Source organism: Enhydra lutris, unplaced genomic scaffold, assembly GCF_002288905.1.
Source record: "Enhydra lutris kenyoni isolate GAN:26980312 unplaced genomic scaffold, ASM228890v2 scaffoldscaffold22, whole genome shotgun sequence".
NCBI lineage: Eukaryota > Metazoa > Chordata > Mammalia > Carnivora > Mustelidae > Enhydra > Enhydra lutris.
This window is the reverse complement of record NW_019154106.1, coordinates 42,028,436-42,050,524: the sequence shown is the minus strand read 5'-3', so window position 1 is coordinate 42,050,524 and position 22,089 is coordinate 42,028,436. Positions and strand designations below refer to the sequence as shown.

General features: G+C 51.1%; 1 protein-coding gene across 4 annotated transcripts in view; it reads right to left on the bottom strand.

Moving 5' to 3' along the window:
• LOC111149755 (ATP binding cassette subfamily C member 8) overlaps nt 1-22,089 on the bottom strand; it is a 73,107-nt gene that overhangs the window by 30,150 nt on the left and 20,868 nt on the right. For all 4 annotated transcript variants that reach the window (XM_022507002.1, XM_022507003.1, XM_022507004.1 and 1 more), the window contains exons 8-16: nt 18,964-19,119; nt 14,285-14,419; nt 13,748-13,910; nt 4,943-4,983; nt 3,651-3,796; nt 1,875-1,980; nt 1,584-1,700; nt 1,120-1,195; nt 281-386 (exon numbers count right to left, since the gene is read on the bottom strand). In XM_022507002.1, coding sequence (XP_022362710.1) covers nt 281-386; nt 1,120-1,195; nt 1,584-1,700; nt 1,875-1,980; nt 3,651-3,796; nt 4,943-4,983; nt 13,748-13,910; nt 14,285-14,419; nt 18,964-19,119 — 1,046 coding nt within the window. The remainder of the gene's footprint in view (nt 1-280; nt 387-1,119; nt 1,196-1,583; nt 1,701-1,874; nt 1,981-3,650; nt 3,797-4,942; nt 4,984-13,747; nt 13,911-14,284; nt 14,420-18,963; nt 19,120-22,089) is intronic.

Below are 22,089 nucleotides of genomic sequence, written 5' to 3'. Positions count from 1 at the left end.
CCCTCATGGATAAAACAAGAACTGCTGAGAGTCCTTACCTTGCTGGTTGTCATAAGGATTAAGTGAAATAATGCATGCAGAGGACTTAGCAAAGCACTTGGCACACAGTAAGGGTTTAGGAAGTACTAATGATGATGATGAGAATAACAACGAACAGCACTGGTGGAGCACCCGATAAGTGCATGATGTGCCTTCCCCCGAGGACAGTTGAAAGAAAGGCTGCCCTCCTGCCCATCGTCTGCTCTCCCCACTAACTGAGCCCAGAGGATGCATTTAGTACCTGTTCCAGAAGACAGCCCCTGAGATCTTCTGCATCTCCCCTAGGGTGGCGAGGAGGAGCGAGGACTTGCCGCAGCCCACCTGCCCCACGATCATGGTCAGCTGGCCTGCAGGGAGGGCGGGCAGCAGATGGGACTGGAGCAGGAGGGAGTCTGAACAATTACCACCCAGACAGACGGGCAGATATACCCAATCCTGGGACCCCCGTTTGCTCTCCTCCTACCTAGAATCCCCCTTTGAGCCCTTCTTTCTGGAGACCTTCCCAGGTCCTTCCTCTACCAGTGATCCCCTGCTCCTTCCGAAGCACCTGCTTCTTCTTTCTAGTGCTCCCCAGGGCGAGCCCATCTCTTCCTGGTCCCAACAGAGGCCACTCTGGCTCCTATCTCACATCCCATCCCACCTCCATGCTTTGCTCATGCTACTGCCTCTGCCAGGATGCCCATCATGCCTCATGACCCACCAGGGATGCCAGGGATCCTGCTCATTCCCAGAAACCCCAGCCCTTCCATAGCGCCTTCCCTGGCTCTTGGGACTGCTCTTCTTTTTGTGAAACACTCGCAAGTCTTCCGCAGATGGATGGACATCAAGGCCCTGCTGTCTAGTCCTGTCCTTGCTGCTGCACTCCCACCAGCCCGTGGACTTCTGGAGGACTCGGCCCACCGCTCTCTAGTGTTCATACCCCAGAGTACCCACCAAGAGTGAGCACTGAGCAGGTACTCAATATATGCTGGTTTTTCTTTTTCTCCCCACTTCATTCAGTAGACATGGGGAGGGGACCCTTCCACTATGCCTCTGAGGGGACACCCTCAGACCATGCTGGAGAGGTGAGCTAGGCCATACCTCGGGGGATGCGGATGGTGATGTTGGACAGCGTGGGGATTCCATCAGGGGTCCACGTGAAGAAGCCTCCAATGATCTTTATTGGTGGTACCCCACCGCCCAAAAGAGAACAGAAGGGCAGCTGGGCTCTCAGTGTGAATGGTCTCCTGCCTCCCCGCCTCCCAACAAAAGCCAAAAAACACTGATTTCAGGCCCTGGATCACTTCTAGGGCAGGGGAGAGAGAGAGAATGGCCTTCGCATGCTGACCCCTATCCGAGGCACCCTCTCCAAGAGGAGAGTTACGCGTTCCCCCATTCAACAGAGAAGGAAGAGTTGTCCCTGGTTTTGGGACCTCTGTGAACCCTCCCAGCAGGCAGAGTGACCTCCAGGGCAGAGGACTCAGCACATAGGTCTCTGATGCTGAGTTCCCTCCTGGAGACGGTGCTGGGGAGCCAGGCATGGGGGTGCAGGGTCCAGGACTCACCTGGACACACCAGTTGTCAGCATCGCCATCTGCACTGGGGGTCAGCCTCTGCAGTGGGGCCGTGAAGTTCCGACAGTCCTCCCGGGTCGGATGCTTGCGGTTCACAACCTTAAGGGGCTGGGAATGGTCAGGAGGAGGTAAGGACCCATACGTCTGGAATTGTGCAGGGAAGGGTGTCCCCGTTCCAATGAGGAAAGGCAGAAATAGGACATGGCAGGGCACAAGGTACAGGCACTAGAGAAAAACATTGAGAGTGACTGGGGCAGGGGGTGGGGGAAGCCAGGCACTCACCACTGCCTGGTACTTGCTGGCTTGGCCCTGGGGCGCAGGCTCGCGGGGAGCACACTGCTCCTCACGGATCTCTGCACTGGACAGGAACTCGCTCAGCTTTTGCACACTGCAGAGGAAGCACATAGACACCCCTCACCCTTGCCGAGGGCAGAGGGGAGGGGAGAGGGAGGAGGACATGGCCTGAGAGAGAAGCTCTGAGAAAGTTCCAGGTCCTACGGCCCTGTCCCTGCAAAGCCCATACTAGAGGGGGCCAGACCAGTGGGCATCTGTGGTGGGCAGTCAGTGTTACCTGGATTTCTTAGTGTTGACCAATATGTGGGACTGGGTTAGGGTCTGGGTTGGGGTGAGCTTGGTTAGTTTCAATGTTAGTTAAATGTTAAAGCTGGTTCATTGGTGTTGGGCTTCATCAGTTACTGTTGGAGTTAAGGTTGGTCATTGTTAGGGTTGGTTAAGATTGGGATTGGTTATTAACAATAGCCAGTGTTTACTGAGCACGTGCTATATGCCAGATACTGCGTTAAATGCTTTATAAGCATATAATTAAATCCCGCTGTCATTATGCCCAACTCAAGGAGGAGAAGGCCTCAGATAGCCTGGGGTCAGCGAGATTAGGACTGTCTGCCTATGGAAATGCTTCTGGGTTAGCACAAGGGATTTCTGACATGGGCAGCGTCCTTGAAACCATGGTTTCTATACAGAATCACAGAGCTGGGTGGGCTGAAGAGGAGGGGTGGTCATTAGATGGCACAATGCCAAGGCCAATTAAACTGAATCAGCCCAGCCAAGCCTGGAAATGGGAGCTAATCTTTGGCTTTCCCTAGTTATATACTCCTTTGACCATAGTTCTGCTGAGTTATGCCCCCTTCTATCCTTGAACCCTGGCCAGAACTTCCTCGTGTGAGTTGCTTCTTCCATCAGCGACTTGGTTCCAACAGCCATCTCTCTGCCAGCTTGCATAGGACCTACTAGGGTCTCATGCATCAAGGGAGGTCACTTTCCTCAAGGCTGAAGGGGCTAAGGTACAGAACACGTTTGTTACTGTCTGGTCCCACCGGCAATGGGGATGGCACAGCCGGCTCTCCCCAGAGGTACGCCAAGCCCTGGCCTTCCAGGAGCTATTTCAGAGGTTCTGGGAGTTCTTCACACTCCAGGTATGGAACTCCCCAGCCAAAACCTCAGCCCCTCACCCTCAGGCTTTCATTCCCAAGAGGGTGATGCCGCTGGGAGAGCCCAGCAGTAGGCGCCTCCCGGAGCTGCAGGCTAATGAGGGACGGGACATGCAGGCACTTAGGGGAAAGCTGCTTTACTGACCAGGGTCGGAAAGGCTCTGGGACCCGTGGAAAGAGGAGGGGATGTTCAGCCTGAGGAAGACAACGATTCAGTGGATACCATGCAGGGAGGCACAGTGCTCATTCTGGGGGGCTCTGGAGGGTGGACCCACCTAATGATAGGTAGAATTTATGAGGAGATACAAGTTTTGCCTCAACATTGCATTTTTTCTCTTCTTTTTTTTAGGAGTTATCTTGCCAGTGCCATTGAGTCCCCTCTCCTTGGAGGTATATAAACCAGCTACCTGATTCCTTCTCAGGGATGGCGTGGAGGGAAGCCACACAGGGCTAAGTCCCTCTGGCCAACTATGACCTCCTTCTGTGAGGCCCAGGTCAATGGGGAAACATGTCTTGGACCAAACAGCTGTAGTTGTCGTGGTCACAGGTGCAAGCCCTGGGGCACCTCACGAGCTGCCTGTCCAGTGTCCTTGCAGGACCCTTCTCTCACCTGACGAGAGCTTTGACTGTGGACCGGACCACGCTGGACAACAGGAAGAGTGGGGTGACCAGGATGTGGAACAGCGAGAGGGAGGCGAAGGCCACCGAGGGTGAGAAGTCGGCCCCTTTGAAGAAGCTGACATGGCCCACGAAGGTCTGGGGACAGAGGCACATGTGAGATGCATGACTCAGAGCCTGGGCCTCTCCCACACAGGCAACGCTCAGCCCTTGGGCTGGAACAGGGGGCCCAGGGAGAAATTTCAGTTCGAGACCCCTTCATCATCTTCAGTCAGCTCCCGGAAACGTCTCCAGCAAGTTTAGGACTTTAAGCTGGGGGGTCAAGGATACTTCCCCCTGTCCTGCCCCATCCTTGTCAGGATGACCGGAGAGGAGCCCTAGGGTTAGGTCAGCTCTGCCCCCTCGGACAGCAGTCCTCAGTCAGGGAAAATGTCCTCACGATCATTCCCAAACCACCTCCTCTCTGTGCCCGCCCCTGGCTACCTGGCTGGCTCAGCAGCATCTATTACCCAGAGTTCCCCAAGGAGCCAGGCCAGGACCAGCCCAATAAATCATGTCAAAAGTGAATTCCCAAGTGTCCCTGACAGGCTGTGAACTCACCACAGCTCAGGGACACCGGCCCCGAGGGGAAACAAATGCATCTTTTTAAAGAACTCTGGCCGTCACAGAAGCCGGATGGGATCCCTGGGTGGTGGGGGCCTGGGCCTTTCTGGAGGGGCACACTTCGGGCCCCCACTGCTGGGCTCCCATACCGCTTGGGATCAAATCACTCCACTGTAATATTAATGACATGGAGAATGGTTCATACCATGTTCTTAAATTTCAAAAAGCAGGTTACAAAACTGCATGTATGGCACAATCCTATTTTTGTAAAAATGTCATAATGTGCCTTAAAAAGAGACTGGAAAGAAACACATTAAAGATGTTGCCAGTGGGATTATGGGTGATTTAAATTCTTTTCATCCTTTCCTTTCTGAATTTCCCAGCTTTTCTGCAATAAACATGTCTTACTTTTATAATTTAAGAGCTTGATAGCTCTTTTTAAAAGACAGCGAGATTTCTTAAAGCCTAAGTAAGCCACTGGTCGTCTGGGCCCGGAGGGCCTGGAGTCGGGGACGGATCTGCTCCATATACAGACGTTCAACCTCTTGCCCTATTTTCAGTCCCACTGCTGAGAGCATCATCCAAAGTCCTTGGGCAGAAAGGCCAAACCCTGGGCAGCGTCTCACTACAAACATGCTCCGCCACCCACCCCAGCCGGAGACAGAGCCGGGATCCACTTACGATGAGGACAGCTGCGATGGGGATGGCCGTGTTCATGAAAACTGTGGAGGAAGCACAAGGGAAGATTAGTGGGAGGGATGAGATCACTAAAAATGAAGCTGCCCAGGGTGGCCTGGAGGGAGGCAGTGCTGGCGTAGGGGGTCCTTTCTCCAGCCAGTAGGGCGGAGCCGGGCAGGGGAGGGGCAGAACGCTAGCCGTGGGGCCCCTCTGGCCCCTTACCCTGCTTCCCTCCGACTCCTGTCCCCTGTGTCTGAGACCCCGCCTCTAGACAAAAGCTTAAATGCTTCTATCCTGTTCCCCAGTGACCCGTGTGAAGGATGCCCTGTGCACAGTTGTGAGAGAAGGAACTGGAGAGCTGACCGTTTCTGGGCTTCTGTGAGGTCAGCAGCACATGTTTCTGGGGGTGCTAAGTTGTTACCCCTTCTTCTGCTTTGGGTCCCTGTAACCCTCCAAACCAGGTTCTCCTGAGGCTTAGAGGATTCCTAACTTCTCAAGGCTCTTGGGAAGGATTTCAACCTTCCCCACACTGAGGTATGAGTAACTGAGGACAGCTTAAAAGGGGTCTCTCTTGGCTCTAAGGCTTAGCGGCCAGGCCCAGGTGGGGGGCAGCTGGTTTGCTGCAACAGGAGTCCCCTCCTTATTCTGTTTCAAGTGTGGCCCTTGGACCTTTCATAGGGAGCCCAGAGAGCAAAGAGAGCTGGACTTAAGTCATAGAAGGGTGGAGTCCCTGACCTCGGGCAGGTCATTGACCTTTCCTGTACTTCAGTTTCTTCACCTGATTTTTGTTAACTTGTACGTTCTTGTTCACACACTCTGGCTTCCTCCAAGGTAAGAGGGCATAATGCAGGGTATAGGCTCTGCAAGCCCAGGGGCTGCCTGAACATCACACCTCAGCTTAGCTCTGCCCCATGGGGCGTGCTCCTCTGGCCCAAGGCGTGAGAGGCTGGAGAGAGCCCTGACCCCAGGCCTAAACTTCCAGAAAGCAGCCCCCCTGGAGGAAGAGATGCCTATTCTACCTGCCATCTTCCTATCTCCTCTCCTTGCTTCCAGGAGCCTCTTCCAGATCAGCCTAGAAATGAGTCTGTTTGTATAATTAGCCAAATTAACGCAGAAGAAGCCAGGAGCCCGGGGATCAGCCTGGGCACATGGCCCCTGTGTAATGAATGGTGAAGTCTCCAGGGACACTCACGAATTACAGATGGCCAACACCATTCCCAGAAGCCGAACTGTCTACTTATTCCAAGAATCCCATACCAGCTAGTCCATACACAGTGTATTCTGGAGATGTGGGAGCCCAAGTGAGGGCAAGAACACGGCCTCTGCCCATGGTGGGGGGTCCTTGTCTGAGGAAGGGGACAGAACTATGCTCTTAGGAAGCCCCCATTATGATGGGGAGACAGGGAACGTGCCTCTGGGGGCTCCCCTGCAGACAGGAAACACATTGGGCCCACATTTGGGGGACTTCCTAATCCGATGAGGGAAGCAGTCCCAGCTATCAGAGAGTTCTCAGTCTCTGAGAGGAGGAGATCCAGCCGGTGCCCTTGGGAGGTACTGCGAATCTCTCTGAGCACAAGGCTTTTTATCGACACCGATATCATACCTGACCTTTAACTGCCCTCCCTGAAGGAGGCGCTATGGTCTCAGGGTACCCTCCACAGTGCTATAGCCCTCCCTCAGGGTCTCTGGCAGGAGGCAGTACGAACATTATCAGTTTTCCTACAGCATAAGGGACCCAGATTGGGGACACAGGACATAGCAGAGCCATCGTGGGCTAGAGAGAGGGAGGGACAGGAGGACCCCAGCAGGCCTGGGCCCTTGACCGTCACCAACCGTATGGTTCTAAACATTGGGGTAGCCATGCGCATCCCCTCCAGGGCCAGTTATTCCAGAAAGCTCCTTCCAGGCAGGGGCCTCCGTCGTCTATTTCTCTCCTGCCCATCCCCATTGGTGAGTGCCACCCCGAGACGCCCTCCCACACATCTGGGGCTCAATTCCCCGCTCAAGAACAGACCAGAAGTTAGGTGGCAAATTGGTACAACTCTGCTGAGAAAGCAATCTGGTGCTCTCTTAGCTAGAGACACACAGAACTTGAGACCTTCTGATCCTATAATCTCTCTCGTGGGAGTTTCTCTTGAATCCTCACTCAGGCGAAGTGCAAAGCCCGCAGCAAGATGGCGTTAGCAGCAGCGCTATCTGTCACAGCAGAACAAAACCACTAGCACAGCAGTAAACCGCCCGAGACGAAGGAAACTGACAATATTCAATGCCAAGTGGCTGTTTTAGTAAATGTGGTACATCAACTCTAGGGGAGATTTTGCAGTCAGAAATGTGTGATAATTGATATTTTGTTCTGCTGCATGTTTTCTCTATGCGTGAAATTTTTTTTAATTTATTTTTTTCCGATTTTGTTCCTTATTCTGAACCCCTTTGAGGAATGAGACAAGCTATAAATAAATTCGAAAATGAGTTTTCCAACGCTGATGCAGCAGTGTGGAGAATGTATATGATATAATTAATTTCTGCCTGGTTCTGTTGTTGTATGGAGACGTTAGCGAATGACAGTGTAATTTTCCACGTCCCTCACCCTCTCCTGGAAGGACAGCCTTTGTGCTGCGAACTCTGGGTCCCGTTCAGGGCGGGGGTTGGGGGAAGAGAATCACCAGCTGCTGGTGTTGTCAAGGCCTCTCTGAAGACCACCCCGCTGGGCCCTGGGGTGCACATGGCTGGAATGAGGGGGCGCTGCAGGCTCTGGCGGGTCTCTGAGTTCAGCAGACATTCCAGTATCCTGGTGAGGATGGGGGAAGGGAGCGGGGTGTCCCAGCTGTCAGGAGTTGAAGACCAGAGGCTGAGCCTCTGTTTTCCTGAACCCCATAACGTCCCATAAGACATTGAGGGTGGTGGGAACTATGGCCAAGAATTGAGTTCTCTCCAACTTTGGCATGGGGTGGGTTGACTCATTTTGATTTGATCTGGGGGGGTAGGTATGGGGGTGGGGGGAGAACATGATAGTGCTCAAATCCTAAATGCTAAGGAGCAAGAAGTAATGTGAAAAAAGTTCTATGTGAAAACAGATTAGAAAATCCTGTGTGAGTGGGGTACCATTTCGGTAAAGTGTAACCGCACGTAGGCAGACCTGCCATGCCACCTTTGGAAGTGAAAGCCTTTCTCTAACGGTGTAGACATCTGGGTCCTTGCTGTTTTAACAACCTCCTCTCCAAATACCCTTTAAGAAGTATTCTTTCAAAAATGACTTGTTGAGGATCTTCTCTGCCCCGGGTGTTACGTTGGGTCCTGGGGGCATAGTAACGAACAGTTGTGTCCACTTTGCATACCCCCCTCCTCCAAAAACAAAGCAAACAACAAATCAACCCAAACCAAAAAGCAGGGCTCTCCGATGGGCAGCTCCCTCCTGCCCCCTCCAGCTTTGCTCCAGGAAGACTGCCTGGCCTTGTGGGCGCCCCAGCGGGCACAGCAGGACCAGGAGTTTTTCATTTCCACTGCACTGATAAATATTTCAGAGGCCATGTGTCCAGGAGGCACAGCCAGCCATCCGTGCCTCTGGCTGGTTTCATGGTTGTCTCGGGGGAGGGCGGGGAGGGGCCGAGGGCTGCGGGCTGGGCCTAACAGCAGGCGCACCTGCTGGAGGGGGATAGGTATCCTGAATGCACATGGCTCTTTCGCATCCAGCCATCCTGGGCAGAGGTGGAGGGCGGGGGTGCGCTGCCGGCAGTGGAGGCAGCACGGCAAGAGGGCCAGCAGGTACTCTGATTCTGCCCCTTCCCAGACGCACCTGCCTGGCTCTCCCTCAGCCCCCTCTCCCCCCAGCAGGCCAGGGTAGGCAGCAGCCGCACACTGTGGCTGCTCTGGCCCCTGGGAGGAAAAGCAGACTTTGCAGAAGGAAGTCACAGAAACTGGAGAAGGAAGCGGGACCTGGTCTGGAGGTCACCTTGTCCTGCCACACTGCCCGCTCTGAGGCAGGGCCTCCACGGAGAACGACAGGGGTAAAACTCGCCAAGAATAGCCAGGGCCCGGTAGGTGCTGGTGGCCTGAGAAAAGCGTTCGCCAGCACCATCCTGCCCACCCTCATGCCCCCATCTGTGGCACAGTTGGGCTTGGGGGTTTGTCTTTTGGTTTTTAGGACAAGGATGGCCCCTCTGGCTGTGGTGGTTCAGACCAGCTGGGAAGACCAAAGACCCTTGACCACAGAACACTAGAAGAGATGGCAAACACACCTGTCCTTTACTACGCTCTTTCCGTGGCTCTCCTACATGATCTGGTCTTAGTACCCTCTCTTCACTGAATTATGTTCCAGTCTTGAGCACACCATCATCCTTCTACCTCTAGGCCTTTGTGTCTGGAACATTCTTCCTTTCATCTGGCTAAACTCGAGTCAACCTTTGGGCACCTCTGACAAGGTTTCCTTGACACCCACGACCCACAGAGACTAGGATGGGTAGAACACTATGGACAACTAGAATACATCCACTGTTCCTCTCACTCACAACACAGTTGCACATCTGGCTTCCCTATGAGACTCTGAAGAACCCGCAGGCAGGACCACAGTTTCTTCTCAGCACCACATCCCCTGTGCCTGGCACAGGTCCTGGCCTGTCATGGGCGCTCAGTAAATATTTATCAGATAAGTGATGAGAGAAACAAATGAGGCCAGTGTCAGGTAAGTACCACAAAAGAGAAAGCAGGGCATCTGGAACTGAGCCCCTGGCTCTGGCCTCGTTCATGGTCACTGTTCATGGCACAGTCTCTCTTGACTGTGAGGCAGAGGATCGTGCTTGGCCCCTCGTTAATGCACAAGGCCCTGGCAGAGTCTGGCACAGAGAGAAGGCTCTGGGATGGGTGCTGAATGAAGGACACCATGAACCGGCAGCATGTCTGTGGGTCCGCAGGTGGGACCTAGGACCCCTTTGTCACTCCTGCAAAGCCTGTCTTCCAATACATGGTGGGGCTGGACACCTAGAGTCACCTGCTTCTGCGGGGAAATAAGGAACCAATTTCTTGGGGGAGTGGCCCCAGCACTGCCTCCAGCTTCTCCCCACTTTATTTTCTGCTCATTGAAATCCTGCCCACTCTACGAGGTACAGCTCAAGCCACTTCTTACATGAAGCCCTGGTGAGCTCCCAGCCCACAGGGGCTTCCTTCTTCTCTGTTCTCTGCCATTTACTGGCTGAGGACCTGGGCCCGTCATTTCACCTCCCTGGGCCTCAGCACACGGGGACAGTAGAGTCACATAGCTCACGAGGCTGCGGTGAGGACTGAGTGCCATTACGCTTGCCAGGCAGCCAGCTCAGATCTGGCCCACGCCGTGCCGTGCTCCATACCACACTGTCTCACACACAGCAGCTCTGACTTCTCAGCAGAGCAGAAGCTCCTGGAAAACAGGGAGCACAACTTATTGTCTCTTGTACCCTTCCCAGGACTTAGCACAGGGTTGGGCACCTGGGGTGGGGCTCACTCGACCCCTGCTGAGTGACCCGCATCTCTTTTTCTTCAATTCTGGATTTAGATGGTAGGGAAACTGTACCCATTTCCTTCTCAGCCCCCTGCCTTGCCCTGCCCTGCCCTGCCCTGCACCAGCTCAGGGCTCTGACGGCGAGAGCATCCAACAGAGAGCCCGAGGTGCCTTAGTCTGCCCAGCCGTCTGACTGCCCCGCACACAAGGACCAGCTGAAAGCCCAGCAGAGGCACTAGGAGACCCTGTCAGGAAGAGGGACTCTGGGGCTCTTCTGTGGTGCCAGGACCTCATAACTGGCGCCAGGAAAAAGAGAATGGAAGATGCCCCATTACCTCAAGCTTAATGACCTGTGTCCTGATCCCTGGTGACAGGGAGCAGAAGGCAGGAAGTGCAGGAGGAAAGAAGAGAAAACACACTCACAGCTTATACCTGCAGCCAGGAGATGCCCCTCCCGCCCAGCTTCCCCCCTCCCACGGCTGACGAACAGACTCATCCCAGGAAGGGCAAACACGTGTAAACAGCACTTAGCTTTCAACGGCCTCCCAGAGGGCACTTCTCTTTCCCTCCCACTGCCCTCTTCCAAGAACCAGCCTGGAATGCTCTGTTTATCCTTCTGATTCACTGAGCCCTGGACAGACCGGTGTTTGGCTCCGGAGCCCCTCACTCCTAACACGGTCATCTCAGTCCCTGACAACCAGGCATCTCCTTTCCCCACATCCTCCCGGCCCCAGGACCTTTACAAAGCCCTGGCCTGTCTTCTGGGAGCTCCAGGAGACAAAGAACACCTACTAGATAGGCCTCAGTGGGCTAGCCTGGGAACCTAGGCATCACACGATGTTGTTTATACACAGTACACCCCAGGCTGTGGTTTGGGATGCAGGAAGCGAGCATACCTCTCCCAGGAGCAAAGTAGCTATGAGCTGCCCACATCTATATGACCTGTGGCTGCCTCTACTTAGCTGCAAGGAATATGGGGGGCCTAGTACCCCCAGTTTCCTTGCTGCTTCCCTTCCTTATCTCCCATTGCAGCAGTGGGAAGCTTGCCTACCCCACCCTGTTATGCTGTTGCTGGGAGAGGAGTTCACCTGGCTGTGGGGGGAAACCCTCCTTCACCTCAGCAGCTGATCCCACTGACGAGATGTCTGGAAGCCAGGTGTCCTCACTGGGTTATACGCGGTGTGGGGTTACTGTTACCACAACCAGGCCCGGAGGCAGGCAGAGCTGGCAGAGAGGAGAGTGAGAGGGCCTGGGGCTGCAGGCACTGGTTTCTCTGAGCTCCCCACACGTTCCTTTCCAATTTCTGCTATCAGTCCTGTGGAGTTCTCCACAGGATTGAAGATGAGGGTGCTCAGAGGCCCCGAACACCGCATGGGCAGGGCTGAGGGTCAAGGGGAGACACCAGGAACCTGGAGTGTCTTGGTGTGGAATGCAGGAAGCCGCAGCTGCCTGCCACGTTCACCACTCCATTCTGAGAAAAGCAGGCCCTAGCAGGATTCTCTACAGAAAGGGTCCATGACTGGTGCCATGGATGGCAGCCGGTCTGGCCACAGGACACCATGATCTGGATGGACACTGAGAGGTGGGATGCTTGGGGTGCTCAGTGTAAGCCCTGCCCTGGGAGACACTTCAGCTCAGATGTTGGCCCCCTGGCCCCACCAGACCCTCTCTTTAGCCAGTATGAACACCAGGAACACATAGACGACCTGAGCCGCCATCTCATTCTCCATGACCCTATCTGGGAGGCACGCCCAGTGCACCCTCCCAGTGAACCCCACAGCGGTGTTTCTTCCATGACACACTAAAAGAACCCACTTCAGCTGGGGCGGTGGTCAGCCGAATACGTCCCTCCTAACTTTCTCCCTCCTTTCCAGTCCCGTCAAAACCCATTCTTGGTTTCCTTCCTACTCAGAGAAAATCATCTGAAAATGGTGCCCCAGAGTGTCAAAGTTTTCCTCACACCACATGGGTGCCCAGCCATTGGTGGAAAATAGCACGAGGCTCCAGAAGATATAGCCTGAGCCATGCCATTAACCTCAGGAGTGGCCTCAGGAAGACACCCTACTGCCCCCCCCCCCCCCCCCCCCATTTCACATCTGTAAACTGGTTCTCTTAACTGGCAGAAAGCACTTTCCTTACATCTCTCACATTCTATGGAACTTCCACAGATCTAGCTTTTAACTCACAAACGTTCTCTTCAGGTATGTTAATTCATTTAAGCTTTACACTTGAGTCATTTTTGTTTCCTTTTTGTTTTTTGTGGTTTTTTTTCCTCTCTGGGGGCCTCTCCTTGGCCCTTCCTGCCACACTGGCTCTGAAACTGGACAGGCCAGGGAACCAGTGTGATGTCGGCCAGCCGCTAACTATCTCCATCCCAACCATGCACTTGGGCAGCAAGCATAACAAGGTGGGTTGTGGGACGCCACTAGACCAACCGTAAGATCAATTCGGGCCAGGATCCCATGGGTCACCTGACCGCCATGAGCCCTGGCCTGACCCCGCCCACCAAATTAATTTTGATAACTAAATTTGTAATTTCCAGAAGTCCTTTTGACTCTCTTCCCCCTGATATTTTTCTGTTTTACCCTGTGGGTTTCACACCTTCCTTTGGCTTTTCAATTATTTTGAACATGCTTATTTTATGATCTCTTTCAGACTGTCCTATCGTTTCCAGGTGTTGAAGGAATAATTCTCCTATCGTTTTGCATGCGATGGCTCTTACTTGGGTGGTACATTTTTCCCTGGCAGAGCCCCATGTTCTTTGGAAAGTAGTTGTAATATGTGTGTCTGCCAGGACAGTAGGAATTTTCCCAGTTTTGGTCTTTTTTCCTGTATACACACACACATATATTCTGGGCTTGGGGTTTCCTAACTACTTAATCAGTCCCTACATCTGTGAGTGTCTCAAGTTTGAACTTCTGTTCCTTAAGAACATACCCCGGGTAGATGGAAGCTTCCTTGTAGATGCCCCAGGGCAGCAAGTCCTCATACCTGGGAGAATTCAAAGCTGTTGCTGTTTATTCATTTACTGCTGCCTCCCAATAAGATACCAGTTCAATGGAGTATAAAAGACCTCCCTTGTCTTTGTCATCGCTGTGTCTTGAGGGCCAGAACAGTGCCCTGGGCTCAGGAGCCTATTGATATACATTTGCTGGGTAAGTGACTGAGGACACTGTGACTTCTCGGGGCTCGGCTCCAAGAGACAGTTTGAGGCTCCCCTGGGTTGGGTGATGCCCAGGTCCCTTGCCTCTGCCGCCTCTCCTCCCACCTCAAGCCCTGACCCCGTCTCCCAGCACATAAGCAGCAGTGCGTGGGGCTGGCCGGTCGGGGGCACTCACTGGAAATGGAGGTGTACACAGCGAAGGCTCTGAGGCTCGTCATCTCCTTCTTGCGGGTCATCTCCACGCGGGCATGGAAGATGTTCTCCCAGGCGTACAGCTTGAGCAGCTTGATGCCACGGAGCATCTCGTTGGTCTGCTTCAACCTCTCATTAGAATACTCCTGCCAGGGGCCACCAAGTCAGAAAGGAGTGCCCCCATCCCTCCCAAGAGGAAGGAGCCGAGCGAATGCCCTCACCGCTTCACAGACAGTGCCCAGCTCCTGTGCCCACGGGCACACCCCCTGCCTTCTCCATTCATCCCATTCCACAGACAAAGAAACTGAGGCCTGGCCCGTGAAGTAATCTGCTTTGGGTCCACGAGAGTGTGGGTGCATGCGTGCATGCGTGGGCGTGTGTGTGCACCTGCGTGTGCCTGTTTGGTGGCATCTGGGGGAAGAGAGAGGAGCCTCGCTGACCTAAAGGGAGAGGGAGCAAGCAGCCGCATGGGGAGAGGATGGGGAAAGGGGGCATGAGCACACCCGGGATGCTCACTCACCAGTGTGCTCCGCTGGGCCTGAGAGAGCTTGGTGGCCACAAAGTACTGCACGGGGGCCAGTAGGATGATGACAGCCGCCCCAATTAAGGCACTGACGCCAAGGATGTAGTAGAGGAGAATCACACCCACGATGATCTGAGGGAGGGTCATGGGGGTAAGTTTCCTCTGACCCAATGGCTACCCTGGGGGAGGGGGTGTTGTCAAAATCCCCCCTTCCCCAGTCCCCTAGGGAGGGGCATGCCTTGGTGCCCAAGTTTCCCAGCTGTCCCCAGGGGGCCAGAGGAGGAGGTGTGACAAAGCAATTTCAGAAAAAGGTATTAGCACAATGGGGTCTCGTGCAAGCTGTGCTTTCGGGCGGGGGAGGGGGGGCTGATCGCTAACTGTGTTGATCTGCCAGCCGGCTAAGGCAGTAACTCTCTCCAAATCTACCTTCCAGATGGGAGTCTCAGAGCTGAGCTTGTACAATGGCTGTAACAGCACCTTTTGTTCTGTTTGCTCGCTGGCGATGCTGACAGTTCCCTCCCGTGGGGAGGAAAGTGACATATGAGCACAGGGGTGCTGCTGCGTCTGTGCCGGACAAAACCAGTCCGGGGGGCCGGCCATTCAACTTTCACTCTCAGGCTCCTGGCATCCTTTTAAAAATAAGACACGCACTGTCTTCTATTAAGCTAGTTATTACGTATATAAGAAAATGAAAATGATCTCTTAAATTTGTGACATGCTATAAAGTGAGTGGTCTTTGGATTTAAATAGAGGTTTTTATAATTCTTAGAGGCAGATTCACTCCATAATCTGTAATATAGATCCACATATGTACAAGAAAGCTGGTGTCTCCACATTTTTAGTAAATCTGGCAAGTATTCTCTGAGAAGAAAATTCTTCTGTTTCTAGCTTTATGCAAACGACCACCTGCTTTTGAATATTGATGAGAAGTGTAAATTACCCTTGCCAGCCCCTGAAGCATCGAGATGACAATTTCTCAGGTTGCCTTCAAAGGCAGATAGCTCTAAATTCAGGCTTATTCTAAAGGAACAGATGTGCTGTCTTCCTTAATTGGGGGGAAAAAAGTCTGCCTGCACAAAAAAGTTGGCCCTGCACTCCCTGAGCCTTACACGAAATTGGCAGTGAGCTCCTCGCACTACCTCAAGGACAGAGGAGCGGGTGGGCGGCTCTGTAATTTCTGTGAATCACAGAATGCCTCTTGTGTTAGCAGGATCTTAAGGGCTGGTGAGTGACCCCTTCACCCCCTGCCTCCTGGGATTTCACTGAGGTTAAATGCTGGCACAGGGGTGCAGAGGAGCACATTAGGAAATAAAGAACCCCCACTCCTGCCCAGCTCTCTGCTCACATCATCCTACCCCCAAATTATCCCTGGCATCCAGTCTCTTCATCAGCTGTCCTTACATGGAGGCAATCGGGGCATCACTCAGCAGCTGATAGGGCCAGACACCAAGGGGACTCCCAGAGTCACCACTGTGGCACCTGCTGGGGGTTGGTGCCCGAACCCCCACACCTCCAAGTGCCAGCCGCTGCTGGAACAAGACCTGGAGCCACAGCTGCTGCTTCTTCCAGGCTCCTTCTCACCCTCCACCTGCCCCTTGTCATGCTCCCCAAATTCTTCTGTCCACTCCTCTATTTTGCAGGGTTCTGCGGGGACCCTCCCCCTGTAAGAATAGACCAGAAATCAGGGATTCTGAGTATGCAAAGCAAGAGAGGGGAAACAAGGACTATTGTAGCCCCTATTTGCAAGTTAAGAAAGTGATCTAGTAGTGGGGAGATCATAGGCCCTGGAGTCTGTAGGACTGAGTTTGAATGTAGTCCTGGCACTTAGCTGTGCAACCTTAGGCAAGTTACTTAACCTTTCTGAGTTTCAGCTTCTTCAACCTTAAAATGGTGTGTGTGTGTGTGTGTGTGTGTGTGTGTGTGTGTGTGTGTGTTTTAAGAGAGAGTGGATATGAGTTGGGGGGTGAGGGGCAGTGGGAGAAGCAGACTCCTCACCGAGTGGGAAGCCTGACATGGGACTCAACTCCAGGACCCTGGGACCATGACCTGAACCGAAGGCTCAAATGACTATGTGACCCAGGTGCCCCTAAAATGGGGATTTTAATTCCACTTAGCAGGACTGCAGTGAAAATTAAATGAATATATATACCTAGAATGATACCTGGCACGTGGTTAGAGATCAAGACCAGGTGGCAAGCCTCTTCTTACAAACAAATAAATAGGCCTTGTGGGAACTCTGTCACTAGGGAACCACAGAAAGGAGATACCTGGGACTAGTGTTCTACCGGCTCACTGTGTGGTCCAACCTCCCCAGGCCTCGAGCGCACGCAGGATGAGGACTCAAATAAGTCCCCACTCTTGCCGAATTCCTTAACATCGTGTTCATAAGCTTTAGGTGGCCAGCAAAGCACCTGAAATTGTAGGCAAAGTGTGTGAATGCATATTGGTTTTTCCGAGAAGGTTTCATTAGCTTTTTCAGAAGTATGTGAAGATCAGAGGTTGCCTAGGTCTGTGGGAGGGGATGAAGAGTGAGTGCCAGGGGCACGGTTTCCTTCTGGGGTGATGGAAATGTTCAAAAATTGTGACAATGTTTGTACAGGTCCAAATGCACTAAAACCCACTGAATTACACACTCTAAATGGGTGGGTTATATCTTATTTAAAAAAGCATATGTGACAAAAAAAAAAATTAGAAATCAAGGAGTGCCTTGGGGATAAAGCAGTGGGGCTCCTGAGCTGGTTTTGGTGACAAGCCAGGTGACCTGTGGGCAGCCAGGCTGCACAGAGCATCCTGACCAGGTCGAAGGCACTGCGTCAACTCTGGGTGGAAACACTGGTCTTGAGGGCTGCTGAAATCTCTGCTCAGTGGCAAAGGTACAGCCTTTAAGGAATTAAAAACGGGGGCACCTGGGTGGCTCAGAGGGTTAAGCCTCTGCCTTTAGCTCAGGTCATGATCTCGGGGTCCTGGGATCGAGTCCCGCATCGGGCTCTCTGCTCAGCGGGGAGCCTGCTTCCCCTTCCCTCTCTGCCTGCTTTTCTGCCTACTTGGGATCTCTCTATGTCAAATAAATAAGTAAATAAAATCTTGAAAAGAAAAAGGAATTAAAAATGGAAAACCAAGTGCTACTTCATGATAAATAAGCAAAGGTAAGTGATTCATAGAGATAAAACTACCATGTCCCGATGTTGGGAGGGTTAACTGTGTAAGAGAGAGGCTGGGGCAAGGGGTATTAGTATTAGTTAGTATCGCTAGCAATGATGTGCGCTATAAACACTGTAAGTAATAGCAATGATGACAATACAGTGGGTCTGGTGGACAAGCCCCTTCAAAGGAGTTGGTTTAAGGGGACACAACAGAAAGTGTTCTTGTGGACAAAAGGCCAGTAACTGTATTAGATGAGGCTCTCTAGGCCCTTCTGTAGCTTCTGTAGTCACTGATCCATCTGGCAGAGAAGGGGGGTGGGCAAGGGTGAAGGCATGGTTAAGTGGTAATGGGGATGGCATAGAGGGCTGTCCCCATAAAAAGGACCATCAGATTCCCAGCCCTATCTCCCCATCAAGATGCCTACCCGACTCCCTGTGCAAGCCTCTCCTTCTATTTTCCTTTAATGTCTTTCAAATATAAGCTTTAAAGATAAGAAAGTCCAATAAAAATCAGTTGAAATGAAGGCTTATGAAATTTGCACCCCAAGGAACAATAGATTTTGGACCAATAAAGTCCTCACTCACACCAAAGTGTGCAATTTTGAGGGATCTGATATTTACTTAGTGACCACTCTGTGCCAGATGCTCTGCTTGGCGCTTTACTTAGATCACCTAACTGAATCCTCATAGCAACTCTAAAGGGTAGGAATCATGTCCATTTCATAGATGAGGAAACTGAGGCTCAGGCAGGGTAAGTATGTGAGTCAACCTGTTTCACCATAGTCCAGACACCATCCTCTCCATGAGGCAGTCTCTATGGAGCCTGCAGGCCCTCTGGGATTTGCACTTCTGGTCTGAGCACCAGAGGGAAGCATGGGTTCTATGGTAGAAGCTCCAGATGAGAGACCAGGCCAGGGGTCAGGTAAGCCATGCTGAGGATTCGCCTATGATCACTGAGGGAGAACATACCTCCTTCAGAGCCAGGCCCAAAGGTTGTCCAGCTTTAGAAATAATCATGGTTTTGATTTTCAAAAATAATACACTCTTATTGGATAATTTAGAAATGCACAAAGAAAATAAAAATTACCATAATCCCACCATGTGGCCTTCTAGTTCTCCCTTTTGTGTGTATCTGTGTAAATATGTATATATACATACATTCCAATCCAGTGTGAAGCTCACTGCATATACTATTCTGTAACTTTTTTGGCTTAAATATACATCAGGAATGTTTTTTGATGTAATTATAATGTAATTGCTGCAACATAACTTAAGGTCTGCAAAAGTGTTCCACATAGGATTATTCTATAATTTTTTTAAAGCCTTAATGACAGAGGGATGGCTAGATCATTTGCTGAGTGTGAGACAGTATAGGGAGCCAGGGGTACAGCCCATGGAGACTCCAGGGGGGCGGAAGGTGCAGGCCAACATGGAATGGAAGATGGTGAGCTCCTAGTCACTGGGCATGTACCAGAAGATTCCAACTTTGTGCCCTTCACCCTTCACCCGTCACTGCAGACACACATCCCTTACCTGTACTGGCATAGCCCAGAGGTTTGGGCACAAGAAGAAAAACCACATGAGCTGGTTGGTGTCGATGGCAACCAGATTGCAGATCTGCGCGGCTGTCATTTCCCCCATGGACAGGTTGGAGGTGGACAGGTGCATAATTTTGTTGTAAATCTTGGTCTGGAAACGAGAGTGGAGTGCTCCACATCTGTCATCATCGTCACCCTAATCCCTCTCCCAGATGCCATGTGTCTACAATGTACCAGTACCTTCTCGCACATCTCCCCATGGAGCCCCAGAGCAGCTCTGTAAGTGGGTACCAGTTGGAAAATTGGTGTTCCAATTTCACACATGAGGTAACTAAGGCTCAGAGAGGTAAAGGGCTTTGATTATAGATTAAGCAAGTCAGAAGGGCAGCATTCAAATGAGGAATCCATGCCAGCATGGCTAGCTACTTCCCCGGCAAAGCAAGACCTCACCCTTGGGGACAGGACTTAATTAGCTCTTAAATCTTAAAAGCAGATCTTCATGTCCAGCTGTATTCTTGATTTGCCAGAGGCCAGTGGAGAACACTCTTCAGAGCCATAAAAATGATAGAGTGGGGCAGTTGTCTGTGGCTGTCTTCAACCGGGGGAGGGGTATGCTCCAAGGCCAAGTCCTGTCTTAATTGAGCCTTGAAACAAAACAGGCGGTCAGCCTGGGAAGATCTTAAGTGAGACAAGACATCCAAGTGTCGATCAGCCCCCCCACCATCGGGAGTCCAGCTACCCTGAGCACCTTTTTCTGTCTCTCCAGGGAGGATGGGAGCAGCCATGGTAGTGGGGGAGCTCTGAACCTAAAAGCTCTTTGTGCACAGTGATCATGCCTCCTAGAAAGATGGCGATTTTCAGGTTGTGTGCTCTTAAACAAGGAAAAACGCATTCCTATCTTCAGTGCCCTGGAGATGCCTGCTCTTAAATGAAATTCTATTGTACGTTCGTTATAAGGTGGATTCCCAGCTCTTTTAATTCATCTTTTGTGAAACCCAGGCTTTTATGAGGGTCAGGTTTGCTTAAAGCATGAGTCTATTCTATGTCTTTTGGGGAGTTTATATACACCATGGGTAAAATTTAAGATAGTGGCAGTGACATTTTTTGACAGATCTATGTACAGCCCGGGTTATGTGAAATCAGTCTTGAAAGAATAGTAATAAATCTAGTTTTAGTGAAGTAGGAACATAGAGTATTCTATCAAAGAAAGCATTATTCAGTAAAGACCAGGATATACAGAAATATGCATCTTACTAATATTTGGTGTATGTAAAAAATTATATATCTATTACAAGAATTTTGCTTAATAACGTTCATGTAAAAACTGTGGTTATTTCATCTATAATTTTATGTAAATTTCTGAAAAAAAGGTTTGTTTTTCTAATTTGTTTCCATAATCAATGCCAGCATTTTCTTTTCGCAGCATATGAATTTAGCTCTCCTGGATTTAGACAGTTTGATAAAAACAATTACATGCTAATACATTTAAAACCCATTTTTGGCTCTTTTAATATAATTGGAAAATACTGGGGCAGAGTAAAATTTATGACATACAAGAGAAAGACTTAATTACAAACTGTTTGACTATAAAACTCACTGTCGTCTATGGTGGTATGTGCCTGCCAGTCAATGGAAGGGTCTGTGCAGAAGCTGGACAGAAAACCTTTCAGAGAGGTTTTCTGAACTGAGGAATAACTTGGTTCCTCCTAGCTCTGAGCCCCTGTGAATCTCAGAGGGTCTTAGATTTCCTGGGCTCTTGCCCCCATTCTCACATGATGACATCCCTGAAGAAATGACTGTTTTCTCAGGGAAAACCACTGGAGATGGGCAGTGTGGCCATGTACAGCTGCACAGGCTGTGCACTACACAATTCGCCATTCACAAAGTCTATAGTAAGATAACCAGAGTTTGGACCCAACCCAGCCCATCCCTTCTCCTCTCAGTCCCTTTTCTGTAAAGACTCTGATCCTGGTTCCCAAAGGATCAGCTGGTGTTAATAATTCTGAGGAACATTTCTTTCCTGAAGTATGAGGTGTCTTTGGGTGTAGTCACAACTTCTGAGTGTTCTATTGACTTCATGAGATTTTCTGGGTATGGCGGAATCAACTAGTTGTCCCCCAGGATCCATTCTCTCCTTTTCCCAAGAAGATTTTCTAGCAGGACGTACATGGTTGTCAAGAATAAAGACCACACTTTCTAGCCTCTCTAGCTGTGGCTCTGTGGTCAATTTCTCATCAGTGGGTTGGGAGAGAATATACACAATGTCTCTGTTATGATTTTAAAAGTAAAGGCAGCGTTCCCTCCTGTTGCCCCATCTTTCTTCTCTTGCTAGTTTAAGTATAGGCCCAATAGTGAGAACGCCAATAGTTACCTTCAGCCATAAGACAAAAGTCACGTGAAAGAAACATTCCAGAATGAGCCAAGGTCTCTAATGAACATGTTGCTGCCACACCAGCTCTGATTCAGTGTGAAAAACCTTTTATGCTATTTAAACCACTTTCACACTGGGTGTCCTCATCCTAACAGCAGAACCAAAATTCTAAAGAAAACACTAGAGCTTAGACAACTCTTATCATCGCCTTGCTTAAAAGTGCCCTGAGTTCCTCCTGATTTTGATCATCCTCTCAACCCAGTCTGAGAAGGAAGCCACAGGGAGCAGGAGCAAGGACCTAGACCCAAGGGACTTACTGGGCCAGAAAAATCTCTCTGGTTAGGACCCAAGATTTAAGAGCTCAAATCAATATTCGAGGCTATCTAGTTCTAGTATGTCAAACTCATTTCTTATTTATTTATTTATTTATTGCAACCAAAGAAGACGGTGACAGACCCCTGGAACAGAATCTGGAGGACTCTGAGTCTGCATGTGCCTTCAGCAGGAAAGAGTGAGATGACCCCTCCGGGATGTCTGTCTCACTCAAGGCCAAGCCGGTGACATCATGGACCCAGTGCCAGGCAGAACCAGCACTGGACCTCCTACACTTGCTGAGTCCAGCCCAAGGCACTTTCCACTCTCCTATGCAGCTTTGTCAACAGTTACTGTTTCGAAGCACTGCTGAAGGGCAACAACAAAAAATTAACTCACCGCAGAATCATTCTCGAGTGCCTGAGAGGTTGAATAATG